This window comes from Eptesicus fuscus, chromosome 9, assembly GCF_027574615.1.
Source record: "Eptesicus fuscus isolate TK198812 chromosome 9, DD_ASM_mEF_20220401, whole genome shotgun sequence".
In the NCBI taxonomy this organism is placed as follows: domain Eukaryota; kingdom Metazoa; phylum Chordata; class Mammalia; order Chiroptera; family Vespertilionidae; genus Eptesicus; species Eptesicus fuscus.
The window spans coordinates 90,910,017-90,930,148 of NC_072481.1; the positions used below are offsets into that span (position 1 = coordinate 90,910,017).

General features: G+C 44.2%; 1 protein-coding gene across 5 annotated transcripts in view; it reads right to left on the minus strand.

The window, feature by feature from the left end:
- Window positions 1–18,680: 18,680 nt before the first annotated feature.
- Window positions 18,681–20,132, minus strand: part of CDYL (chromodomain Y like) — a 214,210-nt gene continuing 212,758 nt past the window's right edge. For all 5 annotated transcript variants that reach the window (XM_054721524.1, XM_054721523.1, XM_054721522.1 and 2 more), the window contains one exon: window positions 18,681–19,035. In XM_054721524.1, the coding sequence (XP_054577499.1) occupies window positions 18,877–19,035 (159 nt within the window). In that variant the 3' untranslated portion in view covers window positions 18,681–18,876. The remainder of the gene's footprint in view (window positions 19,036–20,132) is intronic.

Sequence of the window (20,132 nt, forward strand, 5' to 3'; positions counted from 1 at the left end):
TATGCGTGATGGACAGTTTCCATGGCTACCCAACGTCTGAACATCCTTCATGCATTAAAAAAGTTTGGGTCTGAATGTGGCAGTGGGGTGCCAGGTAGCCCCCCAACCCAGCCCCGCCTGCCCCACATAGGTGCAGGACTCATGTGAAGAAGGCGTGATATCCTTGGGAAGATCCAAGACAGAGACACAGTCCTGCAAGCAGACTGAGGACAGAGAATCATTCATTTATAATAACACTAGAGTCCCAGGGCACGGATTTATGTACCAGTGGGGTACCTTGGCCTGGCCTGCGGGGATCGGGCTGAAACCAGCAGTCCGACATCCCCTGAGGGGTCCCAGAATGCAAGAGGGCCCCCTGGTGGTCAGTGCGCATCATAGCTACCGGTTGGCCAGTCGAACGGTTGGCCAGTTGCTTAGGCTTTTATATATATAGATAGGCTCCTACCCTGGTGTGTAGCTCAGCTGGTTAGAGCATCGTCCTAATACGCCAAGGTTGTGGGTTCGATCTCTGACATACAAGAGTCAACCAATGAATGCATAAATAAGCGGAACCACAAATCAATGTTTCTCTCTCTCTCTCCCCCTTTCTCTCTCTTTAAAATAAGTAAATAAAAAAAAAAAAATAGCATGGGCTCCAGAGGCTTCATGGCTGGGAAATGAGCCAGTGGGGAAAAGCCCAGTATGCCAAGGTGCAGAGCAGGAAGGGGGAGCTGCAAGGAACAAAGAGAAGGGGCGCTCCTTTTGTCTAGCTGCTGGGCAGTATAGAGATGAGGGGTGCGGTTGCAGCTGAGTGCTTCACATGTCTTCTGACTGGCTTTTGTTGTTTGGGTGCCAGCCCTGGCCCAGAGTCTGCACTGTAAGGAGCCTGCCAGGGAAGATAGTAAGGATTGCTGCCAAGCTGGTGAAGGCTGGTTGGGATGTCCTGCAGGCAGGGTCTCCGGGCACATGAGCAAAGCTGGGGCTATGCGGAGGGCCTGACTCCCAGGAAGTGGCCCCATTCCAGCCTTTCAGCTGTTTCTGCTTTCTGGGAATTGAGAATTTTAAACACTCAATGAATGCTCCAACCTACAAAAAGAAAGAATTTGCCTGCTGGACTTAACCAACATTATAAATTACTAGAGGCCCAGTGCACAAAATTCTTGCACCGGTAGGGTCCCTAGCGGCTGCCGACTGCTGGCTGCCAGCTGGGGCCTCCCTTCCCCTTCCCCTGTCCGTCTGCTGCCGCCGCTGGCCAGAACAGGGCAGTCAGGGGGAGGGGCCACGGGCAGTTGGCTGGCCAGCCCCTCCCCCTGGTTGAAGTTCCAGTAGAGGGGACAATTTGCATATTAGGCTTTTATTATATAGGATTGTTGATCTACTTATTGGTGACAAAAAGCAGATCAGCAGTTAGCTGGGGAGAGATGGGAGGGCAGGAGGGAGGCTTACTGAGAGAGAGGCACACGGAAACTTTGGGGTGATGGAGATGTTCACTGTCTTGATGATGATGGTGCCACTGGTGTATACATATTTCAAAACGTATCCAGTTGTACATTTTAAATATGTGCAGGATCAGGTAACATGTTTTAAAATTTTTAATCTTTATTATTGAAAGTATTACAGATGTCTTCTTTTTTTCCTCATTGTCTCCCCCTCAACCCCACACCCTCATCCCCAGGCCTATGTCTGTGTCCCTGGGCTACACATTTAAGTGTATAAGTTCTTTGGTTTATCTCTTCTTGTTTCTCTCCCCGCCCTGAGGTATGTCAGTGTGTTCCAGGCCTCCAGGCCTCAGGACTTATTTTGTTGGTCAATTCATTTTGTTCATTAGATTCCACATATGAGTGAGATCATGTAATACTTGTCTTTCTCTCACTGGCTTATTTCACTTAGCATGATACTCTCCAGGTCCCTCCGTGCTGTCTCAAAGGGTAAGAGATCCTTTTTTTTTTTTTTTCCCCACTTTCACTGTTCTAGGGTTCTGTGAAGGTCCAAGCCGATGAGAGGACTAGCCAGAAGTACAGGGTAGGGAACATTTAATCCCACATCTATCTCATCCCCATGACTATTTAACACACAGACAGTCACTGGAGCTTGTGACTTGAACTTCAAAATTTGTAGGGCCCGTGACAAGAGTCCCTCTTCTTTTAAAAATAATATGTTTTTATTGATGTCAGAGCGAATCATTGATCAGTTGCCTCCTGCACGTCCCATACCAGGGATTTAGCTGAAACCCGGGCATGCGCCCTGACCGGGAATAGAACTGTGATCTCCTGGTTCATAGGTCGATACTCAACCACTGAGCCCTGCCGGCGGGGCCCTCTTTTTCTTTTTGCAATGGGATCCTCTTCCCTCCTCCTTCCTGGGAAAATTGGAAATTGATAAGAGGAGTGTGAAAACTGTAAGGGAATGAAGCACAAGAGAGAGCCCCATGGCAGAGCTGAGGACTGTTGTTCTGACAGTCTCACACCCTTATAGAACAAGATTTATAGGTAATTTCTCTCCAAACTGTGCTTATGTAACAGTTTCTTACTCCAGGAGGATTTAGAGCTCTCTAATAACAAAAGAAAAAAGTCAGTGCAAACTATCATACCTAACAGATTGTTACTAAGAAAAATTTTCACCAAAATGTAAAAATCAACAGATTATTTTTCCTTTTACACGAAAGAGGTCTAGGAAGAGGTGCTTCTGAGGAGGGTTGCTGAGGTGTTGACCTGCTTTCTGTAGGAGGTGCCTCCTCCAGGAGCCCTGAGGTGGCCCGGTCCATTTCAGCTGCTCTCTTGGACCCTCTGGGGATCAATAGTTCCTGCCAGGCAGCTGGTGAGGAATCAGAAGCTGGGACACAGGTCCCCACACCAGGACCAACACCTCATTAGCACAGCACTGAACCCCAAAGCAAAATATGGGAAAGTCCTCCACCAAAACACCCAGCAATGGACCATAGGGGCTGGCTTCACAGAGTGAGCTAGAAGAGGCAGGAAGAGACCAAGTGCATGCAAGATGGAAGTCACAGGATTTCACAGCTGATTTTAGAAACGACGGCCCATTACTTTGCTATATTCTGTTTGTTAAAAAGAAGTCACTTGGTTCAGCCCACCCTGAAGGGAAGGGGATTACAGGAGGGTATGATTACCAGCAGGTGGAGATTATTGAGAGCCAATTTAGAAGATGCCTACCATACTCATCCATGGAAACTTGCAAAAATGAATCAACTCAAAACCGGTTACATGACTGTTAAATCCCTGCAACCTCATTAAAGGTCAATTTCTGAGTCATGCCAAAATCTCCCTTAATGATTTGTACTTGCCTAGTTTCTGTAGTAGAGCTATCAATTTTTGCTTTCTATATTTTGAGGATAAGGAATTGTTCTTTCAGTAAAACTCCATCTGCTGTCATTATGAAGTAATGTTCTTCTCTAACATGCTTTTTACTTTAATACTAGGGGCCCAGTGCATGAATTTGTGCACCTTGAAAGGAACTGCGGGCCGAAAGGCTGTGGTGGGCACAGGGACGGGTCTTGGCCCATCCTCTGCCCCTGGCCTGGCCCCTCCCACCGAAGCCCCCAGTCCCATCTGCCTGCAGCCCTGCTCCCATCACCGCCACTGCTCCCACGCACTGATGGCACTGGCCTCGCTCGCACCTGCTGATAGCACGGAGCGATTGGGGCAGGCGTCATCAGTGGGTGTGAGTGGCAGCTGCTGCCCCAATTGCCTCTCAGGAGCAGGGGGAGGTAGAGAAGCCCTCAGGGGTGATTGGGGCCAGTAGCTGCAGCTTACACCCGCTGACAGTGCTGAGCGATTGGGACCAGCGCCAAGGGCTGGCAGCGGGTGCAAGTGCCCAGCGGGACCATGGCATGCAGGAGCAAATAATTTTCAGTAACCACCAGAGGCTTGTCCCAATGACAGCAACCAGCACTCTGCCTTGGTCTGGCACCCCTGCTCACCTGCTCCACCATCCCGCTGCGGCTGATGCCTGTCATGTTCCGTGTTCTGCTGCCTGCTGCCCACTCCCGCCATGTTCTGAGTGCACCCCCTGGTGGTCAACACACGTCATAGCTACCGGTTGTTTGGTTGTTCTGCCATTCCATCTATTTGCATATTAGGGTTTGAATACACACACACACACACACACACATATATATATATATATATGTATATATATATATATTTTTTAAATCCTCATCTGAGGATATGTTTTTATTGATTCTTGGTGGGCGGGGAGGGAGAGAGAGAGAGAGAGAGAGAGAGAAAGAGATCGATTGCCTCCCATACTTGCCCTAATCTGAGGTTAAACTCAAACCTAGGTACGTGCCTGGCTGGAAATCGACCCTCAACGTTTTGGTGCATTGGATGATGCTCCAACTGAGCCACCTGGCCAGGGCCTACTTAGTAGATATTCTGATATTAACACAGCTACGGCAGGTTTTTTTGTTTTGTTAGTATTTGCACAGTACATATTTTCTACATTTTTACTTTCAACTTTATATATTTTTGTAAAGAGCATATAGGTATACCTACATCTTTTCATACAAGCATTTAGTCCATTTTCACTTAATGTTTTTATTACTATTTTGATCTAAAATTCACCATGTTAATTATGTATTTATTATCAATCCCTTTTTGTTCCTTTTGTTGCTTATTTTGAATCAATTAAGTACTTTTCCATTTTCTCCCTATCTTAGTTTAGAGCCATGGTCGGCAAACTGAGGCTTGCGAGCCACATGCAGCTCTTTGTCCCCTTGAGTGTGGCTCTTCCACAAAATATCACAGCCTGGGCGAGTCTATTTTGAAGAAGTGGCATTAGAAGAAGTTTAAGTTTAAAAAATTTGGCTCTCAAAAGAAATTTCAATCGTTGTACTGTTGATATTTGGCTCTGTTGACTAATGAGTTTGCCGACCACTGGTTTAGAGGATATATGATTCTTTTTTAAACAAAATTAAGATATAATTCAAATGCCGTAAAATTAACTACTTTAAAGCATATGTTTAATGGTTTTCAGTATATCCCCAAGGTTGCACAAACATTGCCACTAATTCCAGAACATTTTTATCAACCCAAAATAAAACCCTGTACTTGTTAGCAGTCAGTCACTCAACCCCCACCCCTCACCACTGGCAACTACTAATCTACTTTCTGTTTTTTTCTTCTTCTTTTTAAAAATATATTTTTATTGATTTTGGAGAGGAAGGGAGAGGGAAAGAGAGAAACATCAATGATGAGAGAGAATTATTGATCAGTTGCCTCCTACACTGGGGATCGAGGCCACAACCTGGGCATGTGCCCTGGCCAGGAATTGAATCGTGATCTCAATGCTCAATCACTGAGCTCCGACGGCCAGGCTACTTTCTGTTTATATGGATTTGTTTATTCTGATCATTTCATACAAATGGAATCATACAATATGTGGCTTTTGTGGCTTCTTCCACTTAGCATAATGTTTTCAAGGTAGAACCATATTATAACGTTTATCAGTACTTCATTCCTGCCCAGTTGGCATGACTCAGTAGTTGAGTGTCAACCTATGAACCAGGAGTTCAGAGTGCGATTCCTGGTCAGGGCACATGCGGGAAGTGCAGCCTCAACCCCCCGTGGGGGGACGTGCAGCCGATTGGTGATTCTCTCTCATCACTGATGTTTCTCTCTCTCTCTCTCTCTCTCTCTCTCTCTCTCTCTCTCTCTCTCCCCCTTCCTCTCTGAAATCAATAAAGATATATTTTAAAAATACTTCATCCATTTTTATTGTCAAATAACATTCTATTTTATGGATCTACCGTATTTGTTTATCCATTCATCAGTTTGATGAACATTTTGGTTGTTTGCATTTTTTTTACTATTATGTATAAAAATGCTATAATACTTGTTTTCCATCTTCTTGGGTATATAAGTAGGAGTATAACTGGGAGTGAAATTTCTTGGGTATATGTTTATAACTTTTTTGGAACTGCAAGCTGTTTTCCACAGTGGCTGAACCAATTTACATTCCTACCAGCAATGTAGGAGGATTTCAATTTTTCCACGTTTTCATCAGCATCTGTTATTTTCCATCATAATCATCCTGGTTTTGTGAAGTGGTATCTCATTGTGGCTTTGATTTGCATTTCCTAATGATTAATGATATTGAGCATCTTATGTACTTATGTTCATTTGTATATCTTTTGAGAAATGTCTATTCAAGTCCATTGCTTATTTTTAAATTAGGTTGTCTTTTTATTGTTGAGTTGTAAGCGTTCTTTATATATCCTGGACACTAGACTCTTATCAAGTATATAATTTGGAAATACTTCCTCCAAATTAATTAAATCTTCACCTGAGGACATGCTTTTATTGATTTTAGAGAGAGGAGGGGGTGAGAGAAAAGCATCCATGGTTGCCTCCCAACTGGGGATCCAACCAGAAACTTGGGTATGTGCCCTGACCGGGTATCAAACCCAAGACCTTTTTGGTGTATGGGATGATACTCCAACCAACTGAGTCACACCATCCAGGGCTTCCTCCATTTTATGAGTTGCCGATTCACTTTTTTGGTAGTGTTCTTTGATGTACAAAGTTAAAAAAAAATTTTTTAATCGAGTGCAATTTGTTATTTCCTTTGGTTAACTGTGATTTTAGTGTTATATTTTAAAAATCCATGTCTAATCCAACATCATGAAGAGTTATATCTTCATTTCCTTCTGAAAGTTTTATACTTGTAGGTCTTATATTTAAATTTCTTATCCATTTTGAATTAATTTCTTTTACTTTAATTTGATTTCTTTTTTAAAAAAATTCTCACCTAAGGATATGCTTTATTTGATTTGAGAGAGGAAGGGGGTAGAGAAAGAGATATCAATTGATTGCCTCCTGTATACACCTAGACCAGGGATTGAACCTGAAACCTAGGTATGTGCCCTGATCCGGAATCAAACCTACAAACTTTTTTGTTGTTGCTGCTAATCCTTGTCTTAGGATATTTTTTCCATTGATTTTCAGGGAGAGTGGAAGAGAGGGAAAGACAGAGAGAAACATCTATGTGAGAAAAACACATTGATTGGTTGCCTCTTGCACGAGCCCTGACCAGGGAGAAGCCTGCACTGAGGTATGTGCCCTTGACCAGAATTGAACCCAGGACGCTTTGGTGGGCAGGCCGACGCTCTATCCACTCAGCCAAACTGGCTAGGGCTAACCTGCAAACTTTTGGTGTACAGGACAATGCCCAACCAACTGAGCCACCCAGCCAGGGCTAATTTGATTATTTTGCATGTGGCTATACAGTTGTCCTAGAATCACCCACTTTTCTCATTAAATGGTCTTGGCACCCTTGTTGAAAACAGATTATAGATGTGTGGTTTTATTTGTAGACTCTCAATTTGACTCCATTGATTTATATATCTACCTTATGCCAGCACCACACAGTCTTGATTACTGTAGCTCTGAAGTAAGTTTTAATTTGAGAGGTAACCCTGCCGGTTTGACTCTGTGGTTAGACCATCGGGCCCGCAGAATGAAGGGTCGTGGGTTCCATTCTGGTCAAAGGCACATACCTCGGTTACAGGTTCGATCCTGGCCCTGGTCAGGGCGACTGTGGAAGCAACCAATCTATGTGTGTGTCGCTCTGTCTCTGCCCCATCCTCCCACTCTCTCTAGAAATCAATGGGAAAAATAGCCTCGGGTGAGGATTCACTAACAAACTAAATAAATAAATTTGAGAAGTTGTCAGCTCTTCAATGTTGTCTTTTTAAAAAATATATATATTTATTGATTTTTAGAGAGAGAGGAAGGGAGGATAGAGAGATAGAAACATCGATGAGAGAGGAAGTCATTGAATGGCTGCCTCCTGCATGCCCCTTGCTGGGGATTGAGCCTGCAACCTGGGCATGTGCCCTGAACCAGCGACCTCTTGGTTCCTGGGTCCATGCCCCACCACTGAGCCACTCCAGCCGGGCCCTTCGGGCCCTTCCACTTTGTCTTCACTTTCAAAATTGAATTGGCTATTGTGGCTTCCTTGCATTTTCATGCAAATTTTAGGATTAGCTTGTCTACTTCTGCAACAAAATAGGCAGTTGGGATTTTGATAGGGATTTTAGTGAATCTATAGATAAATTTAGTTTTTCCAGTTTAACCATGTTTTTTTTTTCCAATCCATGAATGCCTTTCCAATATTTTGTAGTTTTCAATGCAGAAATCTTGTACTTCTTTGGTTAATTTATTCATAAGTATGTTACTTTTTTATTCTATTATAAATGGAATTGTTTTTCTTAATTCAGTTTTAGATTGTTTATTGCCACTGTATAGAAATACAACTGATTTTTGTATTTTGATCTTGTTTCCTGTAACTTTATTCAACTAATAGGGGTTTTTTTTTGGTGTGTATATGTGGTTCCTTTAGCATTTTCTATATATATTAAATCACATTATCTACAGATAGTTTTACTTCTTCCTTTACAATCGGGATGACTTTTCTTTCTTTTTCTTTTTAATTGACATATAACATTATATTAGTTTCAGGTGCACAAGATAACGATTCTATACAGATGCTCCTCTACTTACAATGGGGTTATGTCCCTATCAACCCATCCTAAATGGAAAATATCATAATTCAACAATGCACTTAATACTACAGCTGGTCATTGAACAGTATGGTTTTGAACTGTGTGGCCCACTTGTATGTAGGCTTTTTTCAATCAACAATCTGAAAAAAATTGTAGATGAACCATGTAGCCTAAAACAGATAAGCCTACATAAATACATTATAGTATTATAAATGTATTTTCTCTTCCATATGGTGTTCTTAACATCTTATTCTATTTAGCTTACTTTATTGTAAGAATTCAGTATATAATACATATAACATACAAAATATATATTAATCGACTGTTTATGTCATTGGTAAGGCTTCTCTGATTATTACTAATAACTGTAAGGTTATTAGTAAAGTTTGGGGAGTCAAAGTTATATGCAGATTTTTGACTGCGTGGGGATCAGTGGCCCTAAACCCCAAATTGTTAAAGGGTCAACTGTACACTGTAGAGTGTCAGTTGTTTACCCTGGTGATTGTGTTGCTGACCACGAGCTGCGGCTCACTGCCAGTATCACAAGAGAGTAGCATACATTTTTGCTAGCCATGGAAAAGATCAAAATTCAGAACTCAAACTTCAGGTTCTACTGAATGCATTTTGCTTTTTCACACCATCGTAAAATTAAAAAAAAAGAGTAAGTTATAGCTTCATAAGTCATATTGAAATGATCACTACAATAAATCTAATTAGTATCCATCACCATACATAGTTACAAATTTTTTCTTGTGATGAGAACTTTTAAGGTCTACTCTCTCAGCATATTACATCTACTCTCTCAGTATATTACATTCCCATGACTTAGTTCATAACTGGAAGTTTGTACCTCTTCACACTCTTCACCCATTTTGTCCCCTTTGCTGCCACCCTTGACCACCCACTTCCCCACCCTAGACCCTGGCAACTACCAATTTATTCTCTGTATCTATGAGCTTGATGTTTGGTTTGGTTTTCAATTCCACATACAAGTGAGATCATTTGTCTTTCTCTGACTTATTTTACTTATCATAATGCCCTCAAGGTTCATACATGTTATTGCAAGTGGCAAGATTTCATTCATTTTTTTATGGCTGAATAATATTCCATTGTTTATTTATTTTCTTGTCTAATTGTCCTGGCTAGAACTTTCAGAACAATGTTGAATGGAGTGGCAAGAGCAAACACCTTTGTCTTGTTTCTGATTTTAAGGTGAAAGCTTTTAATGGCATTATTAAGTATGATGTTAGCTGTGGGTTTTTCATAGATGTCCTTTATCAACTTGAGGAAATTCCTTTCTAATCCTAGTTTGTTAAGTGTGAGGATGTTGGATTTTTCAAACACTCCCCTCCACTGCATTTATTGAGATAATCTTGTTGTTTCATCCTTTATCAATGTGGTGTATTGCATTGATTTTTGTATGTTCAGCCAAACTTTCATTCCTGGGATAAATCCCACTTGGTCATGGTGTATAATTTTTATGTGGTACCAGGTTGTTTTGTTGAGGATTTCTGCATCTATATTAATAAGGGATATTGATTTACAGGTTTTTCTTTTTTGTTGTTAATCCTCACTGATATTTTTTCCTCACTGATTTTTAGAGAGAGTGGAAGGGAAGGAAGGAGAGAGAAACAGAGAGAGAAACATCGATGTGAGAGAGACACATCAATTGGTTGCCTTTTGCATGGGCCTCAACCAGGGCAAGGAACTGAACCTGCAACCCATGTACATGCCCTTGACTGGAAATCGAACCCGATACCCTTCGGTGCACAGGTGGACACTCCAATCACAGACACACCGGCCAGGGTCTGTTTTCTTTTCTTGTAACGTCCTTGTGAGGTTTTGGTAATAGGGTAACAATGGCCTCATAGAATAGGTTAAAAAGTATTTCTTCCTCTTGGAAGCACTTGGGAAGGATTAATATTTTCTTTTTAAGCATTTGCTTTATGGACTCATGAGAACTCGTGAGTGAAGCCATCTGGTTCTGACCTTTCCTTTGTGCCAAGTTTTTTGATTACTGATTCAATCTCTTTACTTGTTGGGATATTCAGTTTCTCTATTTCTCCTTGAGTCAGTTTAGCAGTTTGAGTCGTTCAAAGAATTAGTTCATCTCACGTAGTTTATCTAATTTGTTGGTATACAAATGCTCGTAATATTCTCTTGGAATTTTTTACTTCTATAAGGTTGGTGGTACTTTCTCCTTTCAGTCCTGATTTTAGTAATTTAAGTATCCCTTTTTCCTTGGTCAGTCTAGTTCATCTTTTCAAAGAGTTAACTTTTGATTTTCCCTGTGTTTATATTCTCCATTTCACTTGTTTCTAGTCTAATCTTTATTTCCTTCTTTCTGTTTGCTGGTTTAGTCTGCTCTCCTTTAAAAAAATATTTTTATTGATTTCAGAAAGGGAAAGGGAGATAGAAACATCAGTGATGAGAATCATTGATTGGCTGTCTCCTGCACACCCCCTACTGGGATGATCAAGCCCACAACCTGGGCTTGTGCCCAGACCGGGAATTGACCCCTAACCTCCTGGTTCATAGGTCGATGCTCAACCGCTGAGTCACACTGGCCTGGTTCCTTTTTCTAGTTTCTTAAGCTGAGAGGCTAGACTGACTTGGTATCTATTTATTTTTCCCTTTAAAGATAGTGTTTTGTTACATAATTTATTGTGTGTTTTTTAAAATTTTTCCTTCATCTTTATTTTCTAACTAGAGGCCCGGTGCATGAAAATTCATGCACTGGAGTGGGGGGACTGGGGGGAGGGTCCCTCAGGCCGGCCTGCCCCCTCTCACAGTCTGGGAGCCCTCAGGGGCGGGAGGCGACCCGGCGATCAGGGGAAGGTGATGCCCCATCACACCTCTGCTGCTGCCACTGCCGGCAGTGCAAGCCTTGGCCGGCCCTGGTTACCTGAGCCTTGGGCAGCCCTGGGCAGCTAGGCAGCTGCCATCCGAGGCTTGCCTGTGCCTCGGGCTGGCCTTGGGCAGCTGAGGGGCTGAGGGGACTGGGGGACTCTGGAGGCAGGTGTGGGGCTGAGGGGACTGGGCGCTGCCATCTCGTGGCTGTGGGCGCCACCATATTTGAGGGCAGGGCAGTCAATTAGCATATTCCCTCCTTATTGGCTGTGGGCACCGCTATCTTTGAGACGGTGTGAGGGTCAATTAGCATATTCCCTCTTTATTAGATAGGATTTCTCTTGTAAAGGTGTCTTTTTTTGCTGTTTAGAAATGTGTTTAATTTCTACATTTTTTAATTTCCTAAATTTCTGTTGTAAATAATTTATTTCCATTGCAGTTGGACATATATTGTATGACTAGAGGCACAGTGCACGAAATTCATGCACGGGGGTGTGTGTCCCTCAGCCCAGCCTGCACCCTCTCCAATCTGGGACCCCTTGAGGGATGTCCGACTGCCCATTTAGGCCCGATCCCCGGGATCAGGCCTAAATGGGCAGTTCGACATTCCTCTCACAATCCAGGACTGCTGGCTCCCAACTGCTCACCTGCCTGCCTGCTTCATTGCCCCTAACAGCTTCTGCCTGCCAGCCTGATCACCCCCTAACCACTCCCCTGCCAGCCTGATTAACACCTAACTGCTCCCCTGCTTGCTCAATTGCCCCTAACTGCCCTCCCTTGCCTGCCTGGTCACCGCTAAATGCCCTCCCTTGCTGGCCGGGTCACCCCTAAATGTCCTCCCCTGCAGGCCTGGTTGCCCCCAACTGCCCTCCCCTTCTGGCCCAGTCACTCCTAACTGCCCTCCCTTGCCAGCCTGGTTTCCCTCAACTACCCTCCCCTGCAGGCCTGGTCCCCCCCAACTGCCCTCCCCTGCAGGCCTGGTCACCCCCAACTGCCCTCCCCTGCAGGCCTGGTTCCCCCCCAACTGCCCTCCCCTGCAGGCCTGGTCGCCCCCAACTGCCCTCCCCTGCAGGCCTGGTTCCCCCCAACTGCCCTCCCCTCCAGGTCTGATCATCCTCAACTGCCCTCCCCTGCAGTCCTGGTTGCCCCCAACTGCCCTCCCCTGCCAGCCCAGTCACTGTAACTGCCCTCCCCTGCTGGCCTGGTCACCTCAACTGCCCTCCCCTGCAGGCCTGGTGCCCCCCAACTGCCCTCCCCTGCAGGCCTGGTGCCCCCCAACTGCCCTCCCCTGCTGGCCTGATTGCCCACAACTGCCCTCCCTTCTGGCCCTCTTGTGTCTACATGGGGGCAGCCATTTGTGTGTTGGAGTGATGATGGTCAATTTGCATATTACATCTTTATTATACAGGATTTCAACCCTTTAAAATTCATTGAGACTTGTTTTTATTGCCTAACATATGGTCTATATTGGGAAATGTTCATGTGCACTTGATATGTCTTTTGCTGTTGGGTTGAGGGTTCTATAGGTGTATGTTAGGTCTACATGGTTTATAGTGTTGTTGAAGTATTCCATTTCATTGTATATCTGGTATTTACTTGTTTTTTCCAGAATATTCCATATAGGTGATATTTGTCTCCCAGTTTTAGAATACAATGTAAATTTAGAAAAAGAGAAATTAGTGTTAAAGCTCATTAGACTTTATCTTTTACAAAAGCCTGTATTAAATAATTTATTAGTCATCTATGGACATAATATAGCTCTAAAATTATAAAGTTTGTTTTGAAATACTTAATTTTTTTATCTCACCAAAAAAGTAACTTTTAAACCAATGTTCAGATTATCCAGTGCCATTTTCACCAAAGCAGATATTTATCTGTGTCTTCAGAGCCACTGTGGGAATGTTCCCCATAGGATAGGGAGGAGTTTCCTGGAATATAGTCAGCCCTTCCCAGTCAGGGTGTTTGTTTCTAAATGTGGTATGTATTATAACTCCTACAGATGCAGAAATAGTCTGTAGATTGCCAAAATTCTCTGGTAGGTCCAGCCTCACTTGAAAAAAGTACTAAATCCTAAGTCGCCAAATAGCCTCACACCACCCACTTTGTCTAACTGCCCCACTTCTGCCCACAGAAACACAGGCCTGTGGGGACCAGAATAGACTGGTCCTTCCAGGCCATTCTGCCCTGGTCAAATACCCTAGATCAGTGATGGGCAACCTTTTGAGCTTGGTGTGTCAAACTTCGCCAAAAAACTGAGCATAACTCAGGGAGAGGGACAAGCTGCCCACCCCGGTAGTGTGTCACTTTGAGGAAAAAACATTATTTCGCAAATGTTTCATCCTCAGGAGCAGCAAAGGTTTCATCCTCGGCATGCGGCCGCCTTAGCGGCCGCGTGTCATCAGAAATGGCTACGCGTGTCAATGCTGACACGTGTGTCATAGGTTCGCCATCACTGCCCTAGATACTTGGCTCTCAGTGTAGAGGTCATGAGTTAATTGGTTTCGTGTGCAGTACTGAGGGTTTGCTAAGCAATTCTAATGTGCAACGTTTGACACCCATCACTGGACACTTCCCATAGTCAGTTTTTACCTCAATCTGATTTTGGCAAGTCAAGTGGTCAAGTTGTTGAGGGAAGCAGGCACCCAGAGCAGTGGAGTGTGAAGCAGTAGCTAGTAGCTACTCTTGAATGCCAGGACACATACAAGGCTGTATGATGGGAAGGATACCTGACGCCTCTGGGCCAGTTTCCTCTGTATAAAGAAGTGCATGCAATGCCACAGATCCTCTCCCACTCGATCTGGGCTTTACTGCAGGGCTGAGGGTTCCTCCGAGGACTGTTCTCACCTGCCCAGAATCTGCCTTCTTGTGGAGGGAGGGTAGGGAGAGTAGAGTTCCCCCGGGCACGTACTGGAGGCCATTAGAGTGCACTTTAGGACAGGAAGGGCATGGGCTGGGGAATGCTGGTTACAAGATAGAAAGGTCAGAAAGAGGCCACCTGATGGGCTAGCTGGCCTGGAATTTGAGGGAAGCAGATGAGACAGCTTCTTGAGGGCCGGCCGGACAGGCTGATGGAGCCGTGTTCCAGGCTGTCCCTCTCACGTCACTACTCGGTAGCTACCAATTCAACTGCAATGCACACATTTCCCTTCCCTTGGAGACGTAACATTTGTTCACGCTAATGTAAGTGAAGAGGTCATGCATGGGTGGGGTGGAGCCTGTAATGTGGCCAAAGGGGAGTTGGCCAAGGCTGGCCCCAGACCCTCTGGGCTCCTGCTTTACCCAGAGACTTGGGGTAAATAAACCCCAAGTGAACCCTTGTTCACTCTTGACCAAGTAACAGGGGCCAACAGGGGCCACGTGAGCAGCCCTGGCCGGGTGCTCTCCCCACACTCCTCTCCATTTACATTGTGGACATGGAGTTCCCGCAAAGATCTCAAAGCTCAGGGTCTTTTGATTTCTTTAGTCTTCTTGCCAGGGATGTCAGAAATGAAGCCAGCTACCAAAAGATTTGACAGCTCTCATCCTATATAATAAAGAGCTAATATGCAAATAGTCATCACACCCTCACACTGTAAAGCAGTACCGGCTCAGACACTCAACACTGGGAAAAGAGGAATGGGGACCAGACAGGCACAAATGAGCTCCCAAGAGAGGAATGGGGACCAGCCAAGCACAAATGAGCTCGCAAGAGAGGAATGGGGACCAGTCAGGCTGTAGCCCATGAGAGGACAAGCCGCCTACCCTACAGTCCCAGGTGGCAGAGGCCTGGGAGAGGGATAGGCCACATGCCCTGCGATCCTGGGCACCAGTGGCTGCACCTGTGTCTGCAGCCCAGCCCAGGAGAGGGACAAGCCACCTGCCCCACTGTCCCAGGCACCAGCGGTTGGGGCTACGGCCCAGGAGAGGGACAAGCCACCCACCCCACAGTCCTGGGCACCAGCAGCTGCACCTGTGCCTGCAGCCTGGGAGAGGGACAAGCTGCCCATCCCGTGGCCCTGGGCACCAGCACCTGCAGCTGTGGCCTGGGCAAAGCCGCCTGCCCACGGTCCCCTGTGGCTGCGGCTGGCCCCAGGCGAAGATGGCCCAGGCCCTGGGTGCATGTGGCCGGCCAGAGTGCGGGAAGCCCAGGTCCCGAGTGCCTGCAACCAGCCAGAGGAGGGAATCCTGGGTCCCAGGTGCGGGGCGAGCCAGAGGCAGTTAGGGGCAATCAAGCCAGCAGGAGAGCAGTTAGGGGTGATAAGGCAGGCAGGCAGAGGTGGTTAGGGGTGATCAGAGGGCAACTGGGGGGGACCAGGCATGCAGGGAAGGGCAGTTGGGGGTGACCAGGCCTGGCAGGGGAGGGCAGTTGGAGGTGATCGGGCTGGCAGGGGAGGGCAGTTGGGGAGCAGTTAGGCATCAATCAGGCTGGCAGGGGAGCAGTTAGAGGATGATCAGGCTGGCAGGCAGAAGTGGTTAGGGGTGATCGGGCAGGCAGGCAGGCAAACAGGATCCAGCAGTCCCAGATTGCAAGAGGCAGTCAGACATCCCCCGAGTGGTCCTGGATTAGAGAGGGTGCAGGCCCGGCTGAGGGACCTGCCCGTGCATGAATTTCGTGCACCGGGCCTCTAGTTTTATGATATTTTATTAAAAATATATTACATCAATAAATAGTCTCTGAAAACTGAGTATACTAAAAAAAAAAAAAAATCACATGAGCTAGCAGTATTTGGCGCTCAGGGCAGTGTAAGTGCTGGCTGCTGTCACTGCCACACAGCTGTGGAAGCCAGGCAAGAAGGGGACGGCCCTGGTCGAAGCCCTAAATGGGCAGTAGCGCCCACCTCTACCTCAACTTCCGAGGGTTGAGCAGTGCTTCACCCCAGGGGCTGGGAAGCACTAGGGGAGAGGACTTGATAAACAGAACAGAATATGGTTTTTTAACCTTTTAAAAGCATACAATGGGCCTGGCTGGTGTGGCTCAGTGGTTGAGTGTTGATCTACGAACCAGGCACATGCCTAGGTCGTGGGCTCAGTCCCCAGTAGGGGGCATGTGGGAGGTGGCCCATCAGTGATTCTCTCTCTTCATTGATGTTTTTCTCTCTCTCCCTTCCTCTCTGAAATGAATAAAAGTATATTTAAAAAAAAAAACAAAAACAAAAAACATACAATGGGTGTTTTTGGCATGCTGCTCCACCTAAGATTTTATAAGACTTCATTCCTTTCCCACAGCAGTGTGGCTGTAGCATAATTATTTAACACAAACCTTACTGATGAACAAGGCATGCTGTTTCCAACTTTCTACTATTAGGAACAATCCTGAGATGAGTTTAATTGTATATGTATCTTTATTCTTATTTTCTGCAAGAATTCATTCATTAAGATGAATTCTTATAAATAGGACTTACTGGGTCTAGGTTTTTAATACTTATTTTGACAGTTACTACCAAATTCTTTTCTAAAGTTCAACTAATTTAGAGTTTCACCATAATGAGAGGCTACATTTTCCATCACCTCACCAAGATTGAGCATGAGCCTACTGAATCAGTTCCCTATTTGTAAATTCTAAAAAACAGACATTACACGGAAGTTGCTAGAATATAGGTTTTTGCCACATTGAACTGGGCTGGGAGGTTGGTCCTACCTCTGACCACTTACCCACATGATCTGGGGTGAGTGTTTCACACCTCACATTCTTTACCTATATAACTTTCTGTACACAGATAAAGTCTCTTAATACTGAATCAAAGATATAAATCACAGGAGCTTATATGAGACACAATATAACTCTAAACATGCAGAACTAGTTAATATATGCTAAAAATATGCTTCTTTGAGAAAGAAGCAACAGGATGAGTGACACAAATTTCAGGAAATGAAAACGGTAACCTGAGGAGGGGAGGTGGATGTGACCCAGGAGGACACTGGCCATTTTCTAGTTCCTTCCTAGGGGTAGTTACAGTGGCTCGTTACTCTTTATACTGTACAAATGTTTTATGCTCCTATGGCTATTTCACAAAAAAGATTGTACATTCATTGAGAAACTTCAGAAGTGAAGAATTATAAGAGAAAACATTTTAAATGTGTTAAGAAATATTAGTTTTATTTAACCAGTTTTCACAGCTGAATATTTATTCTATAAAAACTTTACAGATTGTACAGTTTATATATATTTCAAACTACTGAACGAAAAAGTAGGTCCCACAGATGCAAAAATACTGCACCAACCAATCCCAGGTAAAGGCAGGTTTATACACTGTACAGCTCTCCACGCAGCCAGGAGGCGGTCAGTTCTAGTATAAAATTTAAAACTGTACAAAAATAAGGTTTTGATTTTATTTCACTCTTCATACATTCAATATGATTGCAAGTGCAGAAGCCTACCTACTGCCAGGCCTCTGCAGTCAGGAATTGGCCCCGCTCCTGAGAGCAGTGCGCATGTCTGTTCATGTAGGGCACTCTTGGACACCACACTGAACTCAGCGTATTGTGTAGACATGAGCCCGGAGACCAAGAACATTAAACATCCAATAGAAGGTAGTTCTTTTTCTTAAAAAGGCGTTTCTGCATTTAATAGTGTGCCAAAAGAGTTTTAACTTATTAAATAAAATATATTCTACGTGAACCTAAAAAATACAGTTTATAAACATAAAAATACTTTTTTTGGTGTAATACATCAATCATATCTGCACATAGAAAACCAAAATTGTATACAGAGTAGCATTTCTCACCCAGCAACAAGAAGCATTGCAGTTATTTTTTCAAAAGGGTCAAAGACACTATTTAAATCCCACTAAGGCTAACTTACAGCTTAGATTCCATACTCAGGCTGTTCAGTGAGTCACTAGGACTGCAAAACAAGCTTTCTTCCCGAGACAGTGGTTTCTCCATGTTAACTGGGTGAGAACCAGGCATATTAAAAGAGAAGGAAAAAGCAACTGATTTTTTTTTTTTCAGCATAAATCCTAAGTGTACTTTAGTTTGGGGGCATGTTCACCAGTGGATTTTTCATCAGAAATTTCCTAAAAGGTAAGTTTTACTTTTGATTTGGACTTTTCATCTGAGTTACTGTGCCTTCTTGGAGAAAAAAAGCACATCTCAGATCTTTCTGTATCTCTATTTGGGGCAGGGGAGACGAGGCTGTCTAGTGCCTCTTTAGAGTCTGTTCTAGAAGGAAAACAAACATTATCCCAGACTTTTCCTGCAACCCCAAACCAGCAAAACACACTTTCTTCTTTATACAGTACAAGCCAAAGATAGCAGAAATTAGAGCTGCAGCGAGCAGTCTAGCGCTCACCATTACTCTCATACTTGCCTGAATATTAAGTATAAAATAATGATGTTTGGGCAAAGGAGCTTTGTAATTATTTATTTTAAAGTTACAGTACTTAAAAACTCCTTGACAATAAATAGCTTGGATGTTTCAAGTCCTGCTTCCAAGCGTGAGCGAAGAGTGAACACGTTTCAGGCTGTGAGGATGGATTCGGGCACCTTGGAGCCACAGATGTCCTGCTCTTCAGTTCCAGTGTCATCAGCAGGCAGCCTGCCAATCAAAACTCATCGATCTTCCTCTGCAAGTATTTCAGCATGGAGTCCATCCCTTGGGCGGAGCCCCAGATCTTCTTCAGCACTTCACACTCCCTCTCATTGGCCTGCTCCAACTCTGCTTTCATGTTGCAGCGCACAAGGGCTTTGGATTCCTCCAGCACCTGGACCCAACAACACAGTTAGTTAGCGGGTGTGTGTCTGCAAGCACTGGCTCCACGGCACAAGTTCATGTGGGTAATTATCAAACCTGAGTAACGACCTATCAAAAAAAAAAACTACTAGACATTTCCCACAATATACACCAGGACTAATATATGTACAAAGTCTATTTTACACTAGATATCAGACACATTCTCAATATCAAAACGGTTGTCAAGCTATTTTGAAAGGGAGCTGTATTGTCTACTCCCTGCCTCTTCCTGACACCAAGACCAGCCGTGGCCCACGCTGCTGTGCTGCATGAGCCCACGCATAACTCTGGTGCTCAGGGGAAACCGGGAGAATGTCTGCTGAGGGGCTTTAATTCTAATGAGGGCTGTTCATGTTTGGGATAGCTTAGAGCAGCAGTTTCCAACCTTTTTCATCTCATGGCACACATAAATAAAATTCGGTGGCACACCAAAAAATATTACATTTTGCTGATCTGACAAAAAAAGTATAATTTTAATTCACACTGGTCGGCTATTGTGTTGACTGTTCTCATTTTTTTATTTTAAGGGAAAAGAGGTCAGTGCCCCTGACTAAATAGTCAGGTATTGCATGTTTTAAAAATTCTTGTGGCACACTGGTTGAAAATCACTGGCTTAGAGGGAAGTTAGATCAGTTAATATCAAATAACATTTCACCTTATAATTTGGCAAGTGCAATTTTGTTAAAAGATTAACTATTATCCAGCACATTTATTAGACAAAACTTAGGTCTACCGTGTGGAAAAAGTGATTATATGAAAGGGCTTTGAAAGCAGAAGAGCTATATAAATGTTGTTTTTTTTGGTAGACTTTTATAGGGTTAAAAAAAATAATCCTCACCTGAGGACATGCTTATTGATCTTCGAGAGGGAGATGGCAGAGGGAGGGAGAGAGAAACATCAATTGGTCGCCTTCCTGTACTTGCCCTGACTTGGACTCAAACCCACAACCTTTTGGCCAGGGCTATAGGGCATTTTTAAGTTACTAAACTTGAGATTGAAATGCTTTCCTTTAATTCTTGTGCATTCGCAAAGGGAGGACAGGGTAAGCAGATTGAAGCACTGGCATCC